The 18,050-nt window shown below is 40.3% G+C and overlaps 1 protein-coding gene and 1 pseudogene across 7 annotated transcripts in view; one reads left to right on the forward strand and one right to left on the reverse strand.

Annotated features, from left to right (window-relative positions):
• Positions 1-17,378, reverse strand: part of VPS13A (vacuolar protein sorting 13 homolog A) — a 185,468-nt gene extending 168,090 nt beyond the window's left edge. For all 6 annotated transcript variants that reach the window (XM_084899409.1, XM_084899408.1, XM_084899406.1 and 3 more), the window contains exon 1: positions 17,067-17,378. In XM_084899409.1, coding sequence (XP_084755535.1) covers positions 17,067-17,166 — 100 coding nt within the window. In that variant the 5' untranslated portion in view covers positions 17,167-17,378. The remainder of the gene's footprint in view (positions 1-17,066) is intronic.
• LOC311630220 (ferritin heavy chain-like) lies at positions 6,039-10,181 on the forward strand (annotated as a pseudogene). The gene is made up of 2 exons: positions 6,039-6,106; positions 9,674-10,181. The product of its transcript is annotated as a ferritin heavy chain-like (transcript).
• Positions 17,379-18,050: the final 672 nt, after the last annotated feature.

An 18,050-nucleotide genomic window follows, 5' to 3' on the forward strand; every position in this document is an offset into this window, starting at 1 on the left:
AAAAAGATTATTAAAAATAAAATGAAATATTCAAATATTTTTCATTTTAAATGTTAGGTATACTTCATCCTGAAAATATCATATTAAGAAAAACTAATTACAAATGATGTATATAAAACAGAATTCAACTATAATTGTATTAGCTCACTTTCATTCTTCAACTAGTCTAAGATTTTATGCTTGACCAAAATGTCATTTATTGTAAATTATGACCTCTGAAGTTGTAGTTCCATGTTTTTACGTTTTAATCAAAACTATACAAATAATTAAGAATCTAGCAAGGTAATATGATATACAAAAAAAGACATAAAAAAATGAATTGTATTTAAATACACTCGCAATGAACTGGAAAGAAATTTTTAAATCCAAAATAATCAAGATACAGAAACATAAACTTCCCAAACTGAAATGCAAAGAGAAAAATAAAAGAAAAAGTAATGAAACAGAATATCCAAGAATTGTAGGACAATTGTAATAGTTGTAACATATGCATAATAGGAATACCAAAAGGGGGCGGAAATGAAATACTAATGAATGAGAAATTTCCAAAATAAATAAATGATAAAGACACCAAACCATAGATCCAGAATGCTCAAAAAACACAAAGCAAAAAAAAAAAAAAAAAAAAAAAAACCTCCAAAAAATCTACACGTAGGCATATCATAATCAAACTAAACAAAGCCAAATACTAAGAAAAATGTTGAATATGAACCAGAAATCCCACTTCTGAGTATAGATCCAAAAGAAAGAACATGTTATCAAAAAGATACCTGCACTCCCATGTTTATTGCAACATTATTCACAACAGCCAAACGTGTTATCAACTTACGTGTGTACATCAACAGATGAATGAAGGTATAATACACACATACACACACACACACACACACACACACACGGTAATTATGTGGCAGGGTAAAGGTGTTAGCCAAAGCTACATACTTCGATACAGGGTGGGGAAAAATAGGTTTACAGTTGTGAATATACAAAATCACCCACTCACAACTGTAGACCTACTTTTGCACCACCTGTATACCTAACATTTAAATGTATCAAATCAACACGTTGCACACCTTATAAACTTATACCATGTAATATGTAAGTTAGATCAACAACAACAACAAAATCTCGAATGAAAGCAGAGAAAACACACACACAGACACAGACACACATCCCAGTAGAGGTACAAGGAATAATGAATTGAAAAAAATCACTAGAGAAAGTAAAGAGCTGACTCAAATTGAAAAGAATGAACTGGCAAACTTGAAAACAAGTTATTTGAAAATACAAAAGAGCAAAAATCTAACCTAATAATAGAGTAATATGCAAATTAATCACCACATCCTACACAAACCACGCCCACCAGCCATGCCCATCAGCCAATCAGAGCGAATATGCAAATTTACCCACCAAAGATGGCAGTTAATTTGCATTCACTGAGGTATGTCTTTTATTTTTCTTCCAGATTTATTGTCTTTTCCAAAGAATCCTTCCTTCGCATGATATGAGCAATACAGAACAGCTTCAGTTTTGCCGTTTTTTGCTTCCAGCCATTATTTCAGGCCTAATTTGCTCAAGGACCTACTTGTTCATCTTTCTGGTGGTTCAGAGTATCCACAGAACTCTCCCCCAACACTGTATTTCAAAGGAGTCATCTTTTTCCCCTATCAGCCTTCTTCATTGTCCAGCTTTCTCATCCACACATAGTAATTTAGAATATGAGGGTGTGTATGATCTTAACCTTGGTCTCTAATGATACATCTGTGATCTTTCCTAATTCTTTCATCGCTGCCCTTCTGAATCTTGTCCTTCTCTTGATTTCTTGGGTGTTATCTCCACTTGAATTGATGACTAAACCAAAGTAAACGAAAGCTTCAATAATTTCAATATCTGCACAGTCTATGTTAAAGTTATGTATTTCTTCTGTAATCATGATTTTTGTCTTGAAGTTCAAATGCAGTCCTGCTTTGGCACTTTCTCCTTTCAATTTCATAAGTCATTTCAAACCATTGCTGCTTTCAGCCAGTAAGATGCTCACTTGCATATCTTAAGTTATTGATATTTCTCCCACCAATTTTCACTCCTTCTTACCCTGAGTCTAGCCCAGTTTTTCATATATTTTCTTGTATAGATTTATAAAATAGGGAGATAAAATGTACCCTGTTCTGCAAATATAGGAAACCATTCTGTCTCCTCATATTGTCCTGACAGTGGCTTCCTGTCCACAACCAGAGGTTATGCATCAGAACAAGCAAATGCTGAAATCACGCCCATTTCTTTCAGAGAAACCACAGCTTTTCATGATCCACACAAAGGCTTTACTGTAGTCTATAAAACACAGACTAACCTTCATCTGGCAGCACTTGTTCTACATATGGTGGAAGCCTTTGCTGCATCACCATTATTTGTGTGGGGAAATTAGGTAATGATTATATAGTTACTGTATTCTTAGACATCTCCTTCCTTAAAAATTGAGATTTATGTTGACCATTTCCAGACTGTAGGGCATTACTTTATTTTCCATATTTACTGACAAATTCTTGTTAGGACCTTGACAGATTGAGTCTCTGTAGCTTGAAATAATTATATTGGTATTCCATCTAACTGGTAATTTAGTTCTTCCCAATACTTTCAGAGAAGTTTTCACTTCACTTTCTAGAATTGCAGGTTTTTTCTCATAAGAATCTTCTTCAAAACTATGTCCTACTTTTATCTGTACATATTTTTCAATATACTGTTTCCACCTTCCCTTTAATTTCTCCTGGTCAGAATCTGTGCTGTAGCCATCTTGGTTGGGTTTATTTGCATACTTGCTCTGATTGGCAGGTGGGCATGGCTGGTAAAGCAGAGTGATGGTTAATTTGCATATTACTCTTTTATTAGGTAGGCTCTTCTGGTCACTTGTTTTTCCTTTTTTATTGTTCTCTTCTATCTTCTTACATTGACTATTGAAATAGTTCCCTTTACCTCTCCATGACAGTGGTTAAAAAAATTATATTCAGGGTTCTCACTCTGCTTTTGCCACCTTTTCACTTTTGTCTCGTCTGTCTTTAACAATTTTTAGTGTTTTTTCCTTCATGCATCTTGATTTTTCCTTACAGTATATCTCATCTTCCCTAATAATATTTCTAGTTTTAGTCCACACTTCTTCTGGTAGTCAGTCAATCAAGTTTAACCGTCTTTTTTTTTTTTTTATGTAGATTTCAAATCCATCATGAATGTTATTTACATTATATTTTGAAAGTATAATTTCATGCTCTTCTTCAGCTTTATTCTAATATTTGTCATTAGCAGTTGGTGGTCAGAGCCTCAATCTGCTTCTGTTCTTGTTTTAGTTCTTGTTCTCCATCTCCTGCTTCTAATTACATAGTCTTTTTTATTTCTGTATTAACCATCTGGTGATGTCCATATATAGTCTTCTGTTCAGCTGTTTGAATCATGTGTTTGTAATGGACAAGTTGCTGGGTTCACAGAAATCCACAAGCCAATTTTCTGCTTCATTTCTGACCCCTCATTTCCTACTTTTGCATTCCAATCATCTATAATTATCAGCACATTTTGTTTTGAAGTGTGATCAAAATTTTCTTGGATATTGGCATGAGCTTCTAATTTCATCCTCAGCATGTAATTAGGAGCACACAGTTGCATAAGACTTATTTTAAAAGGTTTCCCTATAAGTCTCATCAATATTACTTGGTCAGACTTTACAGTGTAGCCCCTACATGCTTGTCCTCTAGCTCTCCTCAGTAGTGAAGCCACTCCATTTCTTCTGAGTTTGTCATGTTCAGAGTAGAACACTTCGTAGTTGTCTGACTGGAAATGCTGCATTCCAGTCCATTTTAGCTAACATCAAGCACCGCAATGTTTAGATGTGCCATTTATTCCTTTATAATTTTCATTTTATCTTGGTTCATACTTGTTACATTCCATGTTCTAAATGAATGTGTTGTACAGCACTGTACTTTCCTTTTGCCTTTGTGCACATCAGCCACTAGACGTCCTTCTGGCTTTGGTCTAGCTATGTTATTAGCAACAATGCTATTCGTACTTGTCCTCTGCTCTTCCCAAGTAACCATTTGAGTACTCTCTGACCTGTAACTCTCCACCTTTCAGCACTATCTCATTATTTCATTTTAGACTGTCTCATCATAGGGTTTTCAAAGTAAAATAAAATGGAAAAAATAAGAAGAAAATGCAGCAGTGGTTTACCATTGTCTTCTGCTGTGCAGTGTAGGAGTCCAAACCACATGTGTCTGGGTCAATGGTGTTGTAATTACCAGACAGATTCATACAAAATGTAGGTGCTCCTGTGGGTAGCAGACATAGCTATACTAATATTAAACAAAATGGGCTGCAAGTCAAAGCCACTATGACAGGCAAAGAAGGATAGTCTATGATGACAAAGGGTCAATTCACTAAAAAGATATAATAATTGTAAACAAATGTATATATCAGAGTTCAAAACCGTATGATGCAAACATTGACCGAAATGAAAAGAGAAATAGATAGCTCTACAATAATACTCGGAGGCTTCAATATACTGATACAACTTTAAAAATGGATGGAAAAAACAGACAAAATATTAACAAGGAAATAGACGAATTTAAATATATATACTCGACAACAGCAGAATACACAATTTTCTCAAGTGCACATGGAACTTTCTATAGATCACATATTAGACAAAAAATCTGAATAAATATTAAAAGATTAAAATCATATAAGGTATCTTTTATTTCAATGGAATGATTTTAGAAATTAATAGAAGGAAAACTAAAATTTCCAAAAAATTAGCACCTTTTTAAAAATATGTTTTTAATAATTTCAGAGAAGAAGGGAGAGGGGAAGAAAGAAATAGAAACGTCAATTATGAGAGAGAATCATTGATTGGCTGCCTTCTGCACAACCCAAACTGAGGATCAAGCCTGCAACCAGGCCATGTGCCCTGACCAGGAATTGAAATGTGACCTCTTGGTTCATAGGTTGATGCCCAATCACTAAACTATGCCAGCAGGGCAACACCCTTTTTTTGTTGTTGTTAATCTTCATCTGAGAATACTTTTCCATTGATTTTTAGAGAAAATGGAAGAGAGAGGGAAAGACAGAGAGAAACATCGATGTGAGAGAAACACATCTATTGGTTGCCTTCTGCATGTGCCTCAACCAGGGCCCAGGCCGAGGAGGAACCTACAACTGAGGTACATGCCCTTGACTGGAATCGAACACAGGATCCTTAGGTCCACAAGCCTATGCTCTATCCACTGAGCCAAATCAGCTAAGGTCAAGCAACACACTTTTAAACAAGCAATCAGTCAAAAAAGAAATCACAAGAAAAATGTAAAAGCAAGAAAAATTAAAATGAAAACACAACATACCAAAATTTGTAGGATACAGCAAAAGCTGCCCTGGGACAGAAATTTATAGCTATGTTTATGTTAAAAAATACATAACCCAAATCAACAACCAAATTTGCACCTTAAAGAAATAAAAAAGTATTAACCCAAAGCTACCAGAGACCAAAATAATAAAGAATATAAAAGAGATAAGCAAAATAAAGACAAATAAAATAGAAAAACTGATGAAATCAAAAGTGGGTCTTCAAATAAATCAACAAAATTGACAAATCTTTAGTTAGGCTAAGAAGAAAGGAAAGAAGATTCAAATAACTAAGATTTTAAAAAATGGGACAATACTACCAATTTTACAGGTATAAAAAAGATTATAAGAGAGTAGTATTAAGTACTGTTATGTCAATAAATTGAATAACCTAGATGAAATGGATACAACCCTGGAAACACAACTTTAACATAATAAACCTTTCAAATATCTATAGAGAGCTATAATTAATGAGTTTTTTTTTAACGAGTAATCAAATAATCAAGAACCTCACAATAACAACAAAAAGCCCAAGAACAGGTGAATTCATTATGAATTCTACAGAACATCCTATATAATAAAAGCCTAATATACAAATTGTTCAACCGGGAGTTCGACCGCTCGCTCTGATGTGTGCTGACCACCAAAAGGTGGTGCGGAACATGGTGGGTGTGGGTGACACAGCGCTGGCAGTGGAGGCGCTGCTGGCCTTGACCAGAGTGAGGCCCGGGTGAGATGATGAAGCAGGTGAGCAGTCGGTGCCAGGCCAAGGCAGGTGCAAGTGAGAGCCCAACTGCCCTGTTGACCAATTGCCCTGCAGATGGCGACCAGTGGTGGCGGCAAGGGGAAGAGGGGAGCAGGACCACTATCTAGCTCCCTGGCAATGAGGGAGCCGGGCTGGGGTGAGGAGGACCCAACCCCATGATCACCCCACAGGTGGGATAGTGGAGCAGGTGAGCAAATAGTGCCAGGCCACAGTGGGGTGCCAGGCAGGGCTGCAGGGCTTCAAGGCTTGGGCAGGAGCTGGGGCTGTGAGCTTGGAGGCACCAGTGAGGCCCAATCCCCATAGGCCAAGCTGAAGGATCCCACCAGTGCATGAATTCATGCACTGGGCCTCTAGTGTAAAAGTAAACACCAATCTTCTGCAAACTCTTCTAAAAAAAACGGAAGTGAAAGAAATACTTCCCAACCCATATAACATATCCAAAAATTAACTCAAAACCAATAAAAGATTTAAATGTCAGGCCTTCAAATTATAAAACTCTTAGAAGAAAGCATACGTAAAAAGTTCCATGACACTGGATTTGGCAATAATTTCTTGGATATGACACCAAAAGCACAAGAAATAATAACAAAAATAGAGATAATTTGGATTTCAACTTTTGTACATCATAGGAAACTATCAATAGCACAAAGATAACACATGAAACAGGAGAAATATTTACAAATCATATATCCAGAATATATAAAGAACTCCTACAACTCAACAACTACAAAAAGCAATTAAAGAATGGCTAAAGGTCTTGAATAGACATTTGTCCAAAGAAGAAATACAAATCGCCAATAAACACAGGAAAAGATGTTCAACATCACTAATCATTAGGGAAATGTGAATCAAAATGACAATGATATCACCTTACTCATTAGGATGGCTTCTATCAACAAAACAGAAACATTTCTGAACATGTGAAGAAATTATTGTAGAACCCTTGTGCACTGTTGGTAGGAATATAGTAAAATGGCGCAGCCTCTATGGAAAGTAGTATGCAGTTTCTCAAAAATAAAAATTAAATTACCATATGAACCAGAAATTCCACTGGTAGGTATTTACCCAAAATATTTGAAAACAGGGACTTAAAGGGATATGTGTATACTTAAGTCTAGAACAGCATTATTCACAATAGCCAAAAGATGGAAGCAACCCATGTAATCCATTGACAGATGAATTGAAAAACAAAGTATGGTATATACATACAATGGAATATTATTCAGTCTTAAAAATAACTGAAACTCTGACTTAGGCAACAACATAAATGAACCTTGAAGATGTTAAGTGAAATAACCCAGACACAAAACGACAAATATTGTATGGTAACACTTATATGAAGTACTTATCCCAGACAAACACAAAGAGACAGAAAATATCATGGGAGTTATAGAGGTGAAGGAAAATATGTAGTTATTGCTTAACTAGAGGCCTAATGCACGAAATTCATGTATGGGAAGAGTCCCTAGGCCTGGCCAGCGATCAGGGCTGATCTGCGGGGCCACCGGTGGGGCAATTGGGGGGGGTCCCTGCTGGCATCCATCTTAGCCAGCCTGGCGCCGCCTTTGCTGGCCCCACCCCTGGCCCTCTCCCCAACTGCCACTGGTGGTTGCCTCCCTCTACAGGGTGACTGGCGAGCGATTGGGGAGCCCCCACTGGCACTTGCCTTGGCTAGCCTGGGGCCTGCAGGCTGGTGGCAGCTCCTGTGTTGAGTGTCTGCCCCTTGGCAGTCAGTGAATGTCATAGTGACCGGTCGTTCCACCATTAGGTCAATTTGCATATTAGGCTTTTAGTATATAGGATGGAAATAATATTTCAGTGTTGTGAAATGAAGGGTTCTAAAGATAAACGGTAGTGATGGTTATAGAATAATGTGAATATACTCAATGCCAGTGAACTATACTAGTAGACTTTAAAATGTTTAATTAAGATGACAAATTTTATGTTGTATCTTAGCACATTTTTTGAAAGGGAGAGAGGGTAAAAAGAAATACTTTCTAGGCACAAAAACTAATGGAATTTTTGCTAGTAGATCTCCCTTACAAGAAGTGTTAAAAATTTTCAGATTAAAAAAAAAAAAAAATGACATAGGTCAGAAACCCACACAATATAAAGTCTACTGATATTTACAAAAATACAAAGACATTGAATAGACAAAGTATATTCTTTTCAGTAAAAGATACTAGAACAATTGGATATTTGCATCCACATGCAAACAAATGAATCTCAACCTTCAATCTATACCATACCTTATACAAAATAGATCCGAAATCTAAATGTAAAATATAAAATTATAAACTTCTAAAAGAAAATGTAGGAGAAAATCTTTGTGACTTCAGGTTAGGCAAAGATCTCCTACTCTTTGCAAAGTGGCCATGGTTTCCTGATTCAACAGTGCTTAGATAGAACCCAGGGCTTGACCATCCCAGCCAGCTGTCCAGATCCAGCCTCTGCCACCTCCTCTCAGTGCCCTTGGACATTCCAAGGCCCCACCACCACTCCAGCACTGCACAGCCACCTCTCCTTAGTTGCCGGAAGCTAATTTCAGCAGGTCATGAATGCAAGAAGTTCATCAAAAGATTGGTGGACCTTGAGCCTTCAGCAAGGGCTGGAAAATATGTATTATTGCCTGTTAGAAATGGCTAAGGGCCTTTCCCCAAACCTGAAAAGTATGCATAAATGATTGGTTGCTGCCAGACAGCTGAGGGCATTTCAATCTACATGTTATAGCCTCCTGCTGGCCTAACACCTGAACAGCCATAGGCAGTTCCTCCAATCTGACAATGAATTCTGTATAACTAAATCTTGCCTTTGATATATTTATCTATTGTACTTTGATTTAGGACAATTTGTGTTAATAAAATGCAAGAGGTCCAGAGAGATAGGAGAACTTGGTTCCTACAGCCAAGCTCCTATGGCTCCCCAAAATGCTTCCAAATTTATGATTCGTCTCTGGACTCTTTAATAATTTACACACAGCCCTTCTCCAGATTCCTAAACCCCTCTAGATGTTGGACAAGACCCTCAGCATTACTTAGTGGCCAACCATGACAATGACCAAGTCCACCTCCCAGGTGAGCCAGTACTACCGTTTCCCCGAAAATAAGACAGTGTCTTATATTAATTTTTGCTCCCAAAGATGTGCTAGGTCTTATTTTCAGGGGATGTCTTATTTTTCCATGAAGAAGAATACCGTACACATTTATTGTTAAATGAAAATAAAGGAAATTTATTACTTGTATACGGTACGGTAGTTGTCAACACAAACCAGACAAACTGTGAATCCTACAGTATCAAGAATTTACTCATTTATTCCATGACAATCATGTCATCATCTTCTGGAACATCATCATAACAATCCAATTCCTGAATTTCCTGGTGAATTTCTTGTGATTCCATTTCTTTCAGAATCAGTGGACCAAATCTCTCATGTTTAGCCCAGGGGGGCCTTATTTTCAGGGGATGCCTTATATTTCACTCAGAAGGAAACCTGTAAGTAGGTCTTATTTTCAGAGGATGTCTTATTTCCAGGGAAACACAGTACCACCAGAATTTGAAGGCCACCATCAACCAAAGGATCAACCTGGAGCTCTACGCTTCCTATGTCTACCTGTCCATGTCTGCTACTTTAACCACGATAATGCGACTTTGAAGAATTTTGCCAAATATTTTCTTCACCCATCTCATAAGAGGGCACATGCAGAGAAATTGATGAAGCTGCAGAACCAACAAGGTAGTTGAATCTTCCTTCAAGATTCCAGATCATGCAAGATTCCTGGGAGAATGGGCTGAATTGCAATGGAATGTGCATTACACTTGGAAAGAAAGTGAATCAGTCACTACTGTACTTGCACAAACTGGCCACTGACAAAAATGACTCTCATTTGTGTGACTTCATTGAACTCACTACAAAATGAGCAGGTAAAATCCATCAAAGAATTGGGCGACCATATAACCAACTTGCACAGGGAGGCCTCTAAAATTGACGTGGCAGAATCTCTCTTTGACAAGCACACCTTGGGAAAGTGATGAGAGCTAAGCCTTAGGCTGACTTCCCATAACCAAGGAGGTGACTTTCCCTGGTCATCAAAGCAATATGTGCATGTTGGAGTTGCTTTTACCTTTTCTATAACTGGTACCACACCATCCACTCGTCTTTCATTTATACCATTCCTTCAAATAAAGTAATTTGGTATCCTTCCCACCCACCCTACCCCCGCCCCCCCCAAAAAAAACACTTTGAAAAAGAGTTTGGCAGTTCCTTAAAAAGTAATATGACTACAATTCCACTTCTAAGTATATACCCAAGAGAATTTAAAACATATGCCCTCAAAATACTTATATATAAACTAGAGGCCTGGTGCACGAAATTCATGGGGGGGGGGGGGGCCCTTAGCCCAGCCTGCACCCTCTCACAATCTGGGACCCCACAGGGAATATCCAACTGCCCCTGTGGGATCAGGCCTAAACTGGCAGTCAGACATCCCTCTCTCAATCTGGTACCACTGGCTTCTAACTGCTCACTTGCCTGCCTGCCTGATGGCCCCTAACCATTCTGCTTGCCTGCCTGATCACCCCTAACTGCTCACCTGCCTGCCTAATTACCCCTAACCATTTGCCTGCCTGCCTGATCACCCCTAGCCACTAACCTGCCTGCCTGCCTGCCTGCACGCCCTTAACCACCTTGGACTGCCTGCCTAATAAAGGCCAAAACGTAGGAATAACTTAAATGTGCATCAACTGAATAAAGAATAAACAAATGTGAAGTATTCATAAAATGGAATATTCTTACATTATAAACAGTAATGAATACTGATACATGCTACAACACGGATGAACCTAAAAAATATGTTAAGTGAAAAAAACCAAACAGAAATGAAAGGCCTTGTATATTGTATGATCCCATTTAAATGAAACATTCAGGACTGGCAAATCCATTGAAACAAAGTAGATTAGTGGTTGTCAGAGGTGGAGTGAAGGAAGATTAAGAATTTATAGTGACTATTAATGGGTATGAAGTTTATCTTTTGGGTATTGAAAATGTTCTAGAAATTTTTTAATGTTATCTGTCCAATTTTCCCAACACCATTCATTGAAGAGACTGTATTGACTCCACTGTATGCTCTTGCTTCTTTTGTCAAATATTAATTGAGCATAATGGCTTGCATATATTTCTGGGCTCTCTGTTCTGTTCCATTGGTCTGTGTCTGTTTTGTGCCAGTACCAGGCAGTTTTGAGAATAGTGGCTTTGTAATATAGAATGATATCTGGTATTGTGATCCCTCCAACTTTGTTCTTTCTCAGGATTGCTACAGCAATTCATTTGTATTCCATATGAATTTTTGGAGTTTGTTCTAGATCTGTGAAATATGTCACTGGTATTTTAATGTGGATTGCATTGAATCTATAGATTGCTTTGGGTAGTATGAATATTTTCATGATGTTGATTCTACCAACTCATGAACATGATATATTCTTTCATTTGTTTATATCTTCCTTTATCTCTTTTTTCAATGTCCTGTACTTTCCCAAGTACAGGTCTTTTACCTCCTTAAACTTATTCCTAGGTATTTTTTTGTTGCAATGGTAAATAGAATTTGTTTCGTTTTTAGTTTCTCTTTCTGTGAGTTCATTATTGGTGTATAAAAAAGCCAAGGATTTCTGGATGTTAATTTTGTATCCTGCTGTATTGCTGAATTAATTTATTAAGTATGGTAGTTTTTTTTTATGGAGTCTTTGTTGTTTTCTATGTACAATATCATGTCATCTGTGAAAAGTAACAGTTTTATTCTTCCTTTCCAATTTGGATGCTTTAATTTCTTCTTCCTGTCTAATTGCAATGGCTAGTACTTCCAGTACTATGTCAAACAAGAATGGTGAAAGTGGGCATCCCTGTCTTGTTCCTGTTCTTAAGGGAAATGGTTTTAGTTTTTGCCCATTGAGTATGATGTTAGATGTAGGTTTGTTATGTAGGCTTATATTATGTTGAGGTATGATCCCTCTATTCCAACTTTGCTGAGAGTTTTTATCAGGAATGGGTGTTGGATAGTGTCAAATGCTTTTTCTGCACCAATTGATATGATTGTGATTTCTATCTATCAGTTTTTTTTATGTGATGTTGTCATGTTTATTTATTTGAGAATATTGTACCAGCCTTGCATCCCTAGAATAAATCCCACTTGGTCATGGTGTATGATCTTTCTAATGAAACTAGACCAACAACTTACAAAATACACAAAAATAAACTCTAAATGGATAAAGGACTTAAATGTAAGATGGGAAACCATAAAAACCTTAGAAAAATACATAAGCAGCAAAATATCAGACATATGCCGAAACCGGTTTGGCTCAGCGGTAGAGCGTCGGCCTGCGGACTGAAAGGTCCCAGGTTTGATTCCGGTCAAGGGCATGTATGTTGGTTGCGGGCACATCCCCAGTAGGGGGTGTGCAAGAGGTAGCTGGTCGATGTTTCTCTCTCATCGACGTTTCTAGCTCTCTATCTCTTTCCCTTCCTCTCTGTAAAAAATCAATAAAATATATTTTTTTAAAAAATATATCAGACATATGTCGTTGCAATATCTTTACCCATACAGCAACTCCTAGGACAATGGAACCTAAGAGAAAATAAACAAATGGGACTACATAAAAATAAAAGGGTTCTGCACAACAAAAGAAACCATCAACAAAACAACAAGAAAGCACACTGCAAAGGACTACTACATATTTGCCAATGTTATATTTGATAAGAGCCTAATATCCAAAATTTATAGGGAACTCTCATACAATTTAACAAAAGAAAGATAAACAATCCAATCAAAAAAATGAGTAAAGGGCCGAAACCGGTTTGACTCAGTGGTAGAGCGTCGGTCTGCGGACTGAAAGGTAGCAGGTTCGATTCCGGTCAGGGGCATGTACCTTGGTTGCGGGCACATCCCCAGTAGGGGGTGTGCAAGAGGCAGCTGGTCAGTGTTTCTCTCTCATCAACGTTTCTAGCTCTCTCTCTCTCTCCCTTCCTCTCTGTAAAAAAATCAATAAAAAAAATATATATATTTTTTAAATGGGCAAAGGACTTAGGTTTATAGACACTTTTCAAAAGTGGATATACAAAAGGCCAAGAGACACATGAAAACATGCTCAAAGTCACTAATCATCTGAGAGATCCAAATCAAAACAAGAATGAGGTAGCATCTCACACCTGTCAGAATGGCCATCATCAACAAATAACAAGTGCTGGCAAAGATGTGGAGAAAAAAGAACACTCGTGCACTGCTGGTGGGAATGCGGACTGATGCAGCCACTGTGAAGAACAGTATGGAGTTTCCTCAAAAAATAAAAAGTGGAGCCAAAACCGGTTTGGCTCAGTGGTAGAGCGTCGGTGTGCGGACTGAAAGGTCCCAGGTTCGATTCTGGTCAGGGGCATGTACGTTGGTTGCGGGCACATCCCCAGTGGGGATGTCGGTGTTTCTCTCTCATTGACGTTTCTAGCTCTCTATCTCTCTCCCTCCCTCTCTGTAAAAAAAAAAAAAAAAAAAAAAAAAATCAATAAAAATATATTTATAAATAAATAAATAAAAAGTGGAACTCCCATTCAACACAGTAATCCCACTTCTAGGAGTATATCCCAAGAAATCAGAAACACCAATCAGAAAGGATATATGCACCCCTATGTTCATAGCAGCACAATTTATAATAGCTAAAATTTAGGAACAGCCTAAGTGCCCCCCAATATTCTTACCATGTGCAACAGCATGGATGGACCTAGAGAGCATTATGCTAAGCTAAATGAGCCAGTCAGAGAAAGATAAATATCATATGATCTTACTCATTTGTGGAATATAATGAACAGCATAAACTGATCAACTATAATAGATCCAGAGACATTGAAGCATGGAACAGACCATCCAGCCTCAGAGGGAAGACAGGGGTTAAGAGATCAACCAGCCTTACTTTGGCTCAGTGGATGGAGCATTGGCCTGCAGACGGAAAGGTTCCGGATTCAATTCCAATCAGGGGTGTGTATCTCGGTTACAGGCTTGTCCCTGGCCTGGGCCCTGGCTCAAACATCTCTCTCACATCGATGTTTCTCTCTAGCTTACCTTCCTTTCACTCTCTAAAGGTCCATGGAAAGGTATCATCGGTGAGGATTTAAAAAAAAGAGATCAACCAAGACTCACATGCATATAAGTGTAACCAAATGACACGGACAGTAGGGTGGTGGGAGAGCGGGTATGGAGAGATCAATGGGGGGAAAAGAAGACATGTGTAATACTTTCAATAATAAATAATTTTTAAATGTTCTAGAGTTAGACATTGTTGATAGTTGAACAATGTTGTGATTATACTAAAAACACCATGCATGTTAAAAGGGTAAATTTAAAATGTGAATTAATATCAATAGAAATAGAAAAAAAAATTTAAGCAAAAGACGAACAGACACTTCAACGGAATATACAAACAGCAAAGAACAAGAAGTTCAACTTCAGCCGAAACCAGTTTGGCTCAGTGGTAGAGCATCGGTCTGTGGACTGAGGGGTCCCGGGTTCGATTCCGGTCAAGGGCATGTACATTGGTTGCGGGTACGTCCCAGGTAGGGGGTGTGCAAGAGGCGGCTGGTTGATGTTTCTCTCTCATCGACGTTTCTAGCTCTCTATCCCTCTCCCTTCCTCTCTGTAAAAAGTCAATAAAATATATTATTAAAAAAAAAAAGAAGAAATTGAAACTTAAAAAAAAAAGTTCAACTTCAATTACTAAGGAAATAAAAATTAAAACTGTAACACTTTATCAGATGTACCTATTAGAATGGCAAAAAAAAAAAAAAGATTTTTAAATGACACTACTAAGTGCTAGAAAGGGAAAGAGCAATTAAGCACTTGTACAATGCTGGGGAGACTGCAAAATGGAAAGCTACTCTGAAAAGAAGTTTCATTGCTTCACATAAATTAAATATACATTTACCATAAGACCTTGAAATCCCACTTATAGGAATTTACCCAATGAAATAAAAATGTATGATCACAGGAAAACCAATACATGAATATTTATGGCAGCTCTTCATAATTACCAAAAATTGAAATGTCCTTCAACCCATGAAGAGATAAACATTTATAGTACAATCATACAATGAAAGTACTACTAAAGAGTATAAGAATGAAATGCTGATGCATGCAACCCATGGGTGATTCTCAAATTCATTTTACATAAGAAGTGAAAGGAGTGAAACCAAAAGACGCCAGACCCTAAAAGCCACATCATATAATTCCATTTACATGGCACTCTAGAAAAAGAAAAAAGAAAAAAAAAAAGAACTGTAGGAATAGAGACAGAACAGTGGTTCCCAAAGGAGGGATGGGGGCTGGGTGCAATGGATTGCAAAAGGGCAGCAGAGGGAATTTGGGAGTGTTGATGGAACTCTTCCCTATCATGACAGCTGGTGTATACACGTCTTTGCATTTGTCAAGACACAAAGTGCTGAACATCACAAGAGTGAATTGTAATGTATGTAAATTTTAAATAATCAAATCCCAGGTCAAATCACACTCCACACAAACCTCCACCTTGTATGTAGAATCAAACTTCCACCATAAAGCAAAGTACACCACAAAATGTTCTTACGGCTTCCTTCTGAGGTAGGTGGAGACACGTTTTATTGTTTTAACTTTGCAAATGAGAAGCAGCACAGATGAAACAATATGCAAGTTTCTGTTACTAGCCAGTGATGCTGACCTAGCACTATGTCCCTATCCCTAGTTCTTGTAGTCTATTATGGTACGAGGCACCAAGATTGGTAAGTAACAAGAGGTCTTCTTTATGATTACACTATGTCATAAAGGGGGGGAGGGGGGATCTAGATTAAAAAGTATTTTAGAAGAAGTCTGAAAGTGTGTACATATTCAAGAATCGTTAACTTATTAAATACACACACACACACACACACAGAGAGAGAAAAATAATAACCCTAACCTTGGTCTGGGAGACTCATTCTATAAAGAAAAGGAATCTGATGTCTAAGGGCATGCTACAAAAACGAAAGCACTAAAAACGAGGCTTTCAATAAGGTAGAGCACCAGAGTCAACCGATGCGAAGTCAAGCTTCATCTTTCCTATCAAAGCAACCACGTTTCAGCGCAGGTTCATCCCCTTCTTTTGCAGAGCTGAGAGGTTGCCACAGCTGCACCTCGTGTCTTTAAGAAAGCCAGTAATTCTCTCCGAACCCACAAGCCCGAAGCCTCACAAACCTACTAAATAAGGCAATCCTGGGTCAGAGGGTGAATGGAAAACACACAATCACCCCCATGTGAGTTCACTGCGCACAGGAGTTTCGCTTTTTCTTATCAGCCGAATCCAGCCCAGCAACCCCGGGCGGGCGGGCGGGCGGCGTGGCGGGAGCACACACCCGGGCCTGGCAACACCCAGGGGCTGGGGACAGGCAGGAAGAGGGCGTCCTGGGTCGCAGCGTGTGGCCTTCACGTGCGGCACCCGCGGGTCCCCCGTCACCGCCCGGGGGTGGGGGTGGAGGGGGATGACCGGTTCGAGACCCCGCACAGGTGCCCGGCCGCCTCCCCTCACCCAGCGCCGCCGCTGCCGGGCCACGAGCGGCGGAATCGGAACTTCCAGACCCACAGAGCCCCAACGACGGGACCCTCAAAAAAAGGGCCTTTACCACCCAGCACCCACGACCCCTTCCCCTCCTGCCAAAAAATAAAAAAAATAAACAACTCGTGGGGGACAGGGCCTGGACCTGTCGCCCGGCTGCACGTAATGTGACCCTGGAGGAGGGCGGTGGCAGGTGGCGATGCCGGGCAAGCCCGGGGCCCGAGTTACCCAAAAAGGTAGGGGCTCCCCCAACCCCCCACCCCGCTCGCGCAGTGAGAGGCCAGGGAGGGAGGCAGGACGGAGGGAGGGACGGCGATCACCGTCTCGTTACCTCCCCAGATGCCCAGCGAGAGCTGGGACGTGTCCAGGTTCACCACGTAGTCCCCCAAGAACCGGTTCAGCACGTCCACGACCACCGACTCGAACACCATCCTCCTCCTCCGCCGCGGTGGGCGCGGAGGCCGCCCCCGGCGCGCCGGCTTCTGAAGGCGAGGGTCGTGCCGCAGCCCTTCCTCGAGGCGCGGCTCGGTTCACCGGCTCCCGGGCAGCTCCGACCCGAGCGAGCGAGAGTAGCCCGTGCGGGACCCGCAGCCCCGCCTCCAGGCGGGCAGGGGCGGAGGCGGCCGCTGGGCGACGCGTGCGCAGCTCCGGGGGAGGGCGGGGGCGGGGCGAGGGGCGGGGCGGGAGGGGTAGCCAGCGCGGCTGCGCAGCCGCCGGTCCTCAGAGCGCCGCTTCCGTCTCCGCCCCCATCGCCTGGCAACGGGGCGGAGTCTTCCCGGCCCCGCCCCCCCACCTGGAAACTAGTGTTGAGGGGGTCGGGGGCGGGGCGGTTCGCCCTGCCGGGAAAGGCCCATCCCCTCTATCTAGGAGACGGAACCCCTTCCCCCACCCCAAGCACTTGGACCTGGAGGTCCTGCACTTAAAAAGTAAGGCGGGAGGGATCCCAGCACGTTCCCTGGTAGGTGTCTTGATGGTTTTTCTGGGGAGCACCCCTGCCATTGTTGCAGATTCCGAGGCAGGGGCTCCTGGCTTTGCTGGCTTCGTGTCCCACTGGCCTAAACGTCTGCATGCCTGCAACTGGCTTTCTCCGACCTCCGACCTGCAGCTCACTTAACTTACCAGACTGCAAATCGTGCATCAACTCGGGGTTGCAAGTATGCACCCCTTTCCCTGCATCTGAGATGGCACTCTTAAAAAAAAAAAAAAAAAAAAAAAAAAAAAAACACAGCCGCCTTTCATCCCATAGAGAGTGCCTTCAGACTCAGAGCTAAAGAAATCAGCCAAGAATTAGAGCTAGCTGAAGTTTGTGAGCAAG

The sequence above is a fragment of the Pipistrellus hanaki genome, assembly GCF_964339955.1.
Source record: "Pipistrellus hanaki genome assembly, chromosome: 11".
NCBI classification, from domain to species: domain Eukaryota; kingdom Metazoa; phylum Chordata; class Mammalia; order Chiroptera; family Vespertilionidae; genus Pipistrellus; species Pipistrellus hanaki.